This window comes from Gossypium hirsutum, chromosome D04, assembly GCF_007990345.1.
Source record: "Gossypium hirsutum isolate 1008001.06 chromosome D04, Gossypium_hirsutum_v2.1, whole genome shotgun sequence".
NCBI lineage: Eukaryota > Viridiplantae > Streptophyta > Magnoliopsida > Malvales > Malvaceae > Gossypium > Gossypium hirsutum.
Window position 1 is genome coordinate 44,733,391 of NC_053440.1, and position 10,465 is coordinate 44,743,855.

Genomic DNA, 10,465 nt, shown 5'->3' on the forward strand with positions numbered 1-10,465 from the left:
TTATCCTTCCAAGCAGACCAGCACACGACCCCAAAAAGCACATCCCAAGTTGAACGACCATCACAACAAGAAAACGTTAGCCTAAGGTTACAACATATGCTTGAGGGTGTCGCGACATCGACGAGACGTGGCCACTTAAAGAAGTAAGGGTGGTTTCGTTCGTACAACACAACTTAATGATGTTTTAGTCAGCCAAATTAGGTCAAAAGGAGGTTGCTAACCTAAGGTCTAGAAATACCATTACTCAGAACTGTTTAGGGACTTTGGCTTCCCTTTTATTTTCACTTTTTATTCTTAGTTTTTAGGTTTTTACTTTTAAGTTTTAGTTTTAGTTTTTGTTCTTGTTTTGTTCTTCAGTGGATTCGGATTGTGAATCACTCAGATGCTGTCAAGGATTGCACTTCAGTACAATATTTAGGATTTTTCTATTCTCTCTATTTGATTTTGCAATATTATGTTTCAATTCAAATATAAGTTGTCTGTTAGATCCATGAGTAACTAAACCCTTAGGAAAATTAACAAGTGAATGTGGGATTAGTTGATGACTTTTTAGGGTTTTTTTAGCGGATCAGTTGGTTTGGAAAGGAAGAACTTAAACCTTAAGCTTGACAACCCTAGGAAGTCATTTAGGTATATATGAACTCAAAATTAGTATAGTCTACCGTGAAAACCTTAACCCAACCCGATCTAACCTATGACATCGAGAGATAAGTAGTGTTTTTCGACTCATTAGGTTAGTGGAAGGCCGAGATGCCCTACTAGGTTAATGACTAGCTGATTGGATAGAATCCAAAATAGGCATTAACTATGAACACTGAAACGAGTTAGTCTTCTGCCTTTAGAATATGAGAAATGCATAATCTTTTTTCCTCTTATTTTACTTTATTTTCATTAGTCTTAATTTCACCTCTATTATGAATCATCATAATATAATTTGGTTAAAGTACTAGTTAGACCTATTAGCATAGAAATTAGTATTAATTTAATCAAGTCTCCTTTGGGTATGATCCTCGAAGTACTTCCTGTACTTCGTTGTACAAAACTATATTACAACCTCACTCATATACTTGCAGACACCACCTTAATTCCTATCCTTAGTTGCAGTATTCTCACTTCAAACGTTAGTATGTCAGGAGGCGGTCAGCTTTATTAATGTGAACTTCATGATTAGGGTGTTAGCTAATGGCTTTTGAGAAGTTTTGAATTTTTTTCTCAACAATCGTTAATAATTCTTGATAGTCTCATAATGTTCAATTGAGCCACGAACATCAGCAAGAACTTTACTCTTTATGAACATGATACTTAAGCGATTAAATCGCTCTCATTTTTCATATAAAGTAAGATTAACTTGAGTGCTAGTTTTAGTAATATGTGGCTCAAATTTCCTTATGGCATAGTCAATATACAAACACTCCAATTGGAGAAGAATACTCTCCTTCCATAACTTAAAGTTCTCACTAGTTAATTTAGGGATATCTACTCTATTATCAGGCATATTCACAAATTGTAAAACTGCAAAATAAATGAACATACATGTTTAACACAAATTTAAGGCAAACATAAATCATAATTTACCAATGCAAATTATGTAAATATTGAATCTAGTGACATAAAAATTATTTGTGAGCTAAATTTTTAATTCAATTATATCCATTTTATGATAGAATTATTTACTATCTTTTTTTCTATGAAAATTATTAAATTTATTTCCATAACTCCTATGGGTAATTATGAAAATTCATTTAATAATTTTATCTTAATAAATTATGCAATAGAATTTAATATCTATGCTTTCTGTATGTGATTTTTAACTTTAATAATTTTATTTAACTAAATATGTTGTAGCTAGTCTTTAACTAAATAAAATTTTGAAAATCACTTAGTTAGATATTAATCCTTAAACTTTATTCAAGATCATTGTTAAGTTATTATTCAACATCTAATGTCTATAAACCTTATGAGATCTTTACTATATATAATAAATAATTTCATTTAATTAAAGTTATTATGGATAATTCTCTAATTAAATAAAATTATTTAGACCCCTAGACATATATTCTAAAGTTTTATTGCAAAATACCTTATGCCATAAGTCTAAAAAATTTAATGCACATAAAAAATGTATGTAACTAATAACCAAATAATTCACATACAACCATTTCCTCCAAGCATAAATATTCAAACAACAAATTTCTAATTTTTTTTAAACTAAATTATTGATAAAAAATCTTAGAAATTTCATTTTAGTAAAATCTAACGATTTTGCAAAAAAGTTTGCAATAAAGACTCTCAAAAAATGTTTAAAAATAATAATTCAAAGAAACATGACATCAACATTTTGAGAAAATTATAAACTTTTAAAACCGGACAAGATAGAGATACACCTGGCTCGGATACCAAATGTTAGCATAAATAATAATTTACAATATAGTGCAGCAAAAAAGATCGAACATAAATGCCTCCAGTTATCGCCTGAACCAAATGCCAAAATCAAATGTTGCAGCACCACTGACAAGCACGCCAAACCACAGATGAGGTCGTTGAATTTAGCCGTACGAAAAATTGAAAATCGTCAAAGTCTTCTAAACACTTGAAAACCTCACTAGATGAAGTATTTTTTGTTTTGTTTTTTTTTTCGGTGCTTAAGGACCTTATGCTAGTTGGCATTTATAGTGATAGTTCCCATAAAAAACTACCAACTACACATCCCATTATCTCACATACAAAGATGTGAAAGTTGGGGGCAACAAAAATGGAAATGGGCAACAAAATGTGGGGTTATTCTCACGAACCAATAATGAACCCAACATTTAGGGATATCTAAATATTTTAAATTTTAATACATAAATTTCTTAAAACTAATAATTTAGATAAAACATTATTACTTTACCTTTTTAAAAATGTAATTATAAATAAAGAAATGATATTGGTAAGATGCAAAAGTAAATTTTGTATGTGAGATAATATTAAAAACCTAAAAGAAACAAAAGGGGAGGGGGAAAAAATAACCATTGTTACTATTCAAAACACAATGATTGAAACAAGTTATAGAGAGATGTTGAAGGAGATTGGTAGCAATTGGGGATCCTACTCCTCTCACTAACCCTAAAGTGTTTTGTTTAGTGTTTTTTGAACATATGTATAGCAACGTCACAGCCCATGTCTAATGAGTTTGGTGGAAATCACAGCACATGTAAATTAAACTCTTTTTTTATTATATATTTTTTAATTATGTCCATAGCAAACAAGTTATTTGAGCAGTTTGATATCTGCTATGTTATCATTGGATAGCAAGGGATTAGAATTTTGGGATAGTGGAGCAGTAGGTTTCTTTTTGGATTTTGACCATAATACGTCTTCTATGTGTTCTTTTCATCTCGGGTTTCTTTTTAGCATATTGCATATTATATATTATTAATTTGGATAACCTTTTATTTCTTTTAAGGGCAAATATTTATACATCCGTCACATATCTTTTAATTAATAAAAAAGACAAAAAGTTCTTAACTTTACTTTTGATGTTAAAAAACGGTTAAAAGAAAAGAGAGTCTATTCACAATAATGCATTATATAATAATCTTTCTTTAAATATTTTTGTACCCCTACATTAGCTTACACAATGGTAACATTAGAGGCAACTTAGAATGCATTCACGGATGGTCTACTGTCTTATTTTTACTAGGTGATTCTCATTCACATTTTTTATATCACCCGCTATGGATTATTTAAATTCTCTTAAGTTTCTTTTTTTTTCCTTTCAACTTATTCTTTCGGCTCTTCACTTGTCATAGGTGAATTAACTTCTTAATAACAATCACCTTTTCTTCTCTATCTCTTCCTTCTTGAAATAATTTGCTTGCGAAATTAAAATAACTAGTATACCTAATAACAATAATTTATTTAAATTCTTTTTATTGCTTAATACTGCACAAGTTGATTTACATTCCACAGCTCGTGACAGCAAGTCAAACTACTGTTTTGGTTGGCATTTAAGTAATAAAAAGTCATTTAGTTGAGTACGTAAGAAAGCATCAGCACCAGATCATCTTTCAGTTACATTAATTCTGCTGGAAGAATAAATCCATCAAATGAATTTATAGAAAGAAAACTTGATGATTTTTCTGACTTGTTAGAATGAGAAATAATGATATGGAGCATAGGCTATAAATTCTATAGTCCACGATTCCATTTGCAATGATGATGGAAATGTTATCTCATCAATTACAATTCTTCTTTGGATTCACACCAAGCAACTGCCTACTTTTCTAAATATATGATAACTGAATTATTATTATTATTTGATAATGGAGTTGAGTTATCTTAGTAGAACCTAATTTCAATTTTCAAAGAAAACATGTGGGTTTCTTCAACAATATCATTGTTAATTTGCTTGGAAGTGACCCAAAGAGAGAAAGGCAGGTTAATCAATGAAATTCCACTCATTCTCTTATGACTTGGATTCTTGCCTAATATAAATTTGGGCCTGAATAATGTGGGCAACGGGTCAAGAACATAAGTAGGTCGAGTTGCATTCATTTGGGCCTCCTTTCTTGACTTTTGCAGTCAAGATTTTAATTACCTTTATGCTTAAAAACAAAATCCATAAACCAATAACATGCGTTGCTTTCATGATTTTATATGAAATTTGTCCCCACATTTCCCTCTCAATTCTTGCTTTTTCAGAATACCCGAAAACTACATCTCCATTCCCCCACCACCGCCCCTAGCACCATTTCTTCCTTTACCTGCTCAATAAAAAATAATTCAAGTTTTACCATTGTTTTCTCCTTTATCATGGAGAACTCACCAACCGTTATCATGTCACAACCACCGCCGCAGCCGCCGTTCTTTGTGTCGTCGCCACCGGATTTCCAGCCTGACAACACGACCAACAGCACTATTATCGGCTCACCTCCCCCATTACCTTTCTCTTCATCACCCCAAATATACCCTCTTACAGATCAAAACGCATCCACTGTTACTATAGTGACAATCAATCAACCCCCACCTTTCCCTGATTCACCGAGAAGCGTTGATTTATCCCCTCTTGAATTCATTCTCGCTCTTATGGCTGTCATAACTATCCCCGCTTTAATCTACTCTTTCTTTTTCGCCGTCAAGTGCCCTCCTTGGTCTTCCGGGGAACGTCATCACGACAGCCCCGAAGACCTTCCCGGTTACAATCATGGGAGTAGTACTGTTGTTGAAATAACCGAGAGGAGGAGGGAGCCTGTTTCAGGTGTCAAGTACCAAAAAGAGACTCATTCTAAAGAAATCGGGAATGAGTGTCCCGTTTGTTTATCAGTGTTTGCAGATGGGGAAGAAGTAAAGCAGTTGAGTGGATGCAAGCACTCGTTTCATACTACTTGCATTGATTTGTGGCTTGACAATCATAACAATTGTCCTATTTGCCGGGCTTCTGTTGCTGTAAAGAGGCCAAACAACAACCGTACGCCGCCGCCTGGTTCAGGCTCAACTAGAGATAGTGATCACCATCAAGGCTTGCCAGATGCAGCTAGTTTGGTTTGATTTTTTTACAACCCTTTATTGCTCAAATTTCAAGAACTGGTAGTACTATAGAATCATGAGTCCAAAGTTGGAAATTGAGATATATTCACTTAGATTTGTCTGTGATTCTGCTATGAGAAGAACCCTTTTTGTGTGCATATTCCTTATTCTTCCAACTAGGGGTGGCCTTGTGTTGATAAATTGCAGCAAAACGCTTGTTTTCACCGACTTCATCAGTCTTGTAATTCTTTACTTGATTTACAAAAAGCATACCTCACACGCGTGATCCACGTTTTATACTTTTACTTCTCTCTTTGACACAAGTTGTATTTGCCGACTGACCATTAATGCTCAAACTCAGTTTACATGATTGTTCCGGAAATAATTTTAAGAATACTTTTAATTAAATTAACTTAAATGTATATTATTTTTAATTTTAGATATTTTAAAGTAAGTATAAATAATTTATGAATTGTATTTGTTTTATAAAAAAAATTAGTGCATTTAAATTAAATTAAATTAAATCACAACACAATACAAAACATAAAGGTTTCCTACGCTTCCGCTTTATCTAGGCACAGAACGTAGGATCAAATTCAGAACCCATCCACATGCTACTGCCCATTCATGCTAAGGTATTTGGGGCATTCATTACCCGAGAGTGTAACTATTAGGTAGTAAATATATTTTTTAATTATAAAGAATTATAATTTTTTTATATGTGTTTGACTGACAAAGTGTAATCGTACCGTAGTTTTTCGTGTCATGTTTGGTAATATAAATTGTAATTACATAATTATATAATTTATATTTTTAAAAATAATAATAATTATAAAAAATTATTAGTATGATAAAAATAATTTTTAGTCAAGTAACACAAATTCAAATCAAATCATCATATATATTATATTAGTCTAAAAAAATAGTTGATATTATGATTACTAATGGAAATAGCAAGAAAAATAAACATCATATGCAATTTTATCTAATTGTTCTAGTGCATATTTGTTGAGTTATTTTCTTTTTAATATTTAACATGTGCTCTTTATTATCATATGTTAGTCATTGACTGAGTTCATCATCATCTAAATTTGAACCCACATCATTAAAATTATCAAGATCTCATTCTTATTTGCATATTTAGCATCAACCTTATAATACTTGAGTTCACAGTTCAAATAATATATAACTCTAATTATAAAAACTTATATAAACTTAATTTGGATATATGTTAAATCTTTTTTCTATAATATGTAAATTAAATCAAAGTTAATCAAAAATTTATAATATCTAATCTTTATAAAAATGTATCATAAATTGTCCAAAACTTTCATAGCACTTCTTATAAATAATATAATTTTTTTCCGTAACTTTAGAATTTTTTTTATAAAGAAGTTATGATTAAAAAAACTATAACATTTTTTTATGAGTAAGCATATTATTTTATAATATATAACGTGAACACATAAATAACTCATGTCCATATTTGGCCATAACTTTTTATAAATAAATATATTAGAACACTTTCATAACATGAAAATTACTTTTTATAATAAAATTTTTTGCCATAACTTTAGAAATTTTTTAAGATTTAAATAATATATTTTTTGTTATAACTTTATAAAATACACAAATTATTTTTATAATATAAGATATTTTTTCCATAACCATCCCAAATACTCGTACGTGTTCATGCTTATAATATAATTTTTATAACTTGTATTAAAATAATCTTTTAAAAATTGGATTTGGGTGTTGTAACACCCCTTGCACGACTCGAGCGTCGGGTCCAAGCTAAAAGATGTCACATTCGTTGCCGAAGCAACTACAATCAATTGCAACATAATTTCTATTGATTCAACACATTATCTCTACCAACATGATCAATACATCGTTATCTTATAATATATTATCTTATCTAGGGTTTATACGAGCTTACGGAAACTCTTTTCATAACCCGAGACCACTGGAGGACTAAACTTCAAAGTTTCAAAATATTTCGGGCTGGAGTTGCAACTTCAACGGTGCAATGTCGCGACTTCCAAAACAGTAGGTTGGTGACACAACTTAAGGACTAAAATGTAAAGTTTCTAAACTTTATCGAGTTAGTGTCACAACCTCAAATAGGAGATGTCGCCATCAAAGGGGTGGTGTCGCAACTCTGTAGGAAGAATACAATAATTTCAATCCCTTTTTTGGTTTCAACCAATCATTTACACAATATGTAAAATTTTAGGACCTATAATGATAACATTCCAAAGTAAGAGTTATCTCAATTTAATCAAATCACCATATCATGCTAAGTTATGCAATTTAAGCTTAGGAAATCTTTAAAAACCAAATGCTCAAATGGAGCACAACTCATGAGCCAAAAAACTAGGCACAACTAGGCCATATGTCAAGCTTAATATCCACATAACCATAGATACAAATTCAACATTTGCATTCATAATTAGGAATGACAATATAAGATACCAAAATAATCTGATTTTGTAACCATTTTATACCTAACCCAATTTGATGGATTCGAATATAAGATGTCATAGTAGTTACATATTTAGCAAATTTTTTACAATATATGAAAGCCATACTAAATGTACCTCTTATTTATTTAAAATCCTTTCTAGGACAATAAGTTTGAATAAAACATTTATCATTTGTCACAGACCTTCAAAGGCAGTATAAAATCTTACAACATAAATATTTAATTTTACAGAAATATTCGTAGCATGTATTACTATTTTTCATTTGAATAACATATTTCTAAGAATGTCCCTTAGTATGCATAATATTGCCCTCGGTCTACCACCATGGCGCATCCCTGGCTTGGTCCCTCCTAATGCACTGGTTCGATTTTCAGACTTGCATACCAAAAGACACATATAAGTTCAAAGGAACTTATTGGGCCTCACTCATTATTACCTTTAAACGGTGTTGTAGAATTCTTAGAATCAAGGGCTTAGATTCATTTTTAGACCTTGGCAAATACTTTTCTAATTCTTGGTTGGTGGATAACCATACTCTATGCCTAACTGTCTTATACACATTTCACCCGACTAACGGATCACATACCTCACACCATATTTTGAATCCCATTTCACAATTTCTTTGCAAATAATAGTTGGTTACACTTTCCAGAATGATACTCAGCGGATGCTACTATTAACATATTCTTTCACATAATCCAACTATTATCAGAACACCAGTTAATCATATTGTCAAATCAGTCCCGACAATTAAACTTGCTTTGAAGAATGTAATGTTTAATTCAAGCGATACAATCCCAAATGACTTCAATATCGAACCTAAGAAATTCCAAGTTTGGCGGACACTTACACCGCCAACATTTCAATTACCCCAAGTTCCTTGTCATGGGGGTCACCATGACTAAATCATTAAACAGGTTCACTACCGAGAACTCTTTCAGATAATGCCTCATAGGCATGCTCAGGTCTTACTACAAGGATGGAATAACAACTCACTACAACAACTTTCTAGATAATTCGCTACAAAAGCTTTCCAAATGATACGCCATAAAGGCTTTCTAGAGAATTCGCCACAAAAGCTTTCCAAATGATACACCACAAAGACTTTCCAGAGAATTTGCCACAAAGGTTTTCTAAAGAATTCTCGAGTTTGCAGTCTCGGCGGACCTTGTGTTTATGGTCCCGACGAACTACATCTTTGTCGTGCTGGCCTTCGTGTTTATTATCTCGATGGACCAACACAATGGATGCCATAGAGCCTAACTCACATGGTTTTACAAGTAACACCCCAAACACAGCCTAAACGTTATGGCTGCATCTGAGAGTGTTACGAAGAAGGGTTTTGAAACCGATGATACTTCGATAAAACCATGATTAGTTACTTGATAAAACGTCCTAGTTTTATAAAACTTATTTATATATATTACTGAAACGTTATATGTTGTCTTTTAAAGTTAACCAATTATTTCGTAGCAGAAGTTTGAAAACTGTTTAAAAACAAAACTATACTCGTGTTTTCAAAAATAACATTTGTTCACGTAAAATCAGTATTTTGTCGAATTATTGCAGTTTTGAAATCATACCCCCAAAAATTCAAACCAAACAGTCCAAAAAGTCCAGATAATCCAAAAATTACAAAACTCTCATGAAAATTAGAAATTTTAGTAAAATCGTTCAATAATTATAATAAAAATAGTTCCCTTCAATTGGTCACCGCTGAGCCTCCGTCGTACCGACCCGCCTATGTCTGTGGATTACCTTAACAGAACAAAAAAACAAATGTGAGTTTTTGTAAACTTAGTGTGTAACCCAACAGAGATAGTCATGCAACATATACAGAATTTCGTATATAGTAAGATATAGATTCGGGCTTAAGTCTATAATAGAAACTGATATAAGAATCAGATCTACAGAATACTACCCCCATCCTCTACACACCATCTCTGACCATCCCATCACACAATGTGGGGTTAAATAGTCTCACACATCCCTACACACTATATAGTGTCGATGCGGCACGTAACAGATAATATGCAGTCAAACTGCCAGAATATAGGCGAAAGGTCATCATATAGATCATTTCCTCCACATATACAAATCCTACCCCAAACACAGATACAGAATACATATGCAAAAATAACATAATAAACATGCTTAACATGCTTGTATATAGATAAATACATACTTAATAGTACAGTCAGGCATACATATTAGTTTCCTACTCAAATCAAACTATCAGAGTATCTGATCACATGAAATAGGGTTTGGTTTGCCTTCACCGACCCTACGATAGACGCACAGTCGATCGGAACGACTTATACAACCCTAGGGAAATTTTTAGAATTTTGGGCCTACATGTCCGTGTGGGCCCACACGCCCAATCTGGCCTAGCCCGTCTGGCCCACACAGCCACACATTCACCATCACACGACCCTACCTCACACACGGCTATATTTACGAAATTTACACGA

The 10,465-nt window shown here is 32.2% G+C and overlaps 1 protein-coding gene across 1 annotated transcript; it reads left to right on the forward strand.

The window, feature by feature from the left end:
* The first annotated feature begins 4,641 nt into the window (after positions 1 to 4,641).
* Positions 4,642 to 5,794, forward strand: LOC107899302 (RING-H2 finger protein ATL33). The gene has a single exon (XM_016824979.2). It carries the CDS (start codon positions 4,795 to 4,797, stop codon positions 5,527 to 5,529), a length of 735 nt encoding a protein of 244 aa, XP_016680468.2. The 5' UTR covers positions 4,642 to 4,794; the 3' UTR covers positions 5,530 to 5,794.
* Positions 5,795 to 10,465: the final 4,671 nt, after the last annotated feature.

Coding starts and splice junctions, on each gene's coding strand:
- LOC107899302 (XM_016824979.2), top strand. CDS start 4,795: ATGGAGAACTCACCAACCGTTATCATGTCACAACCACCGCCGCAGCCG.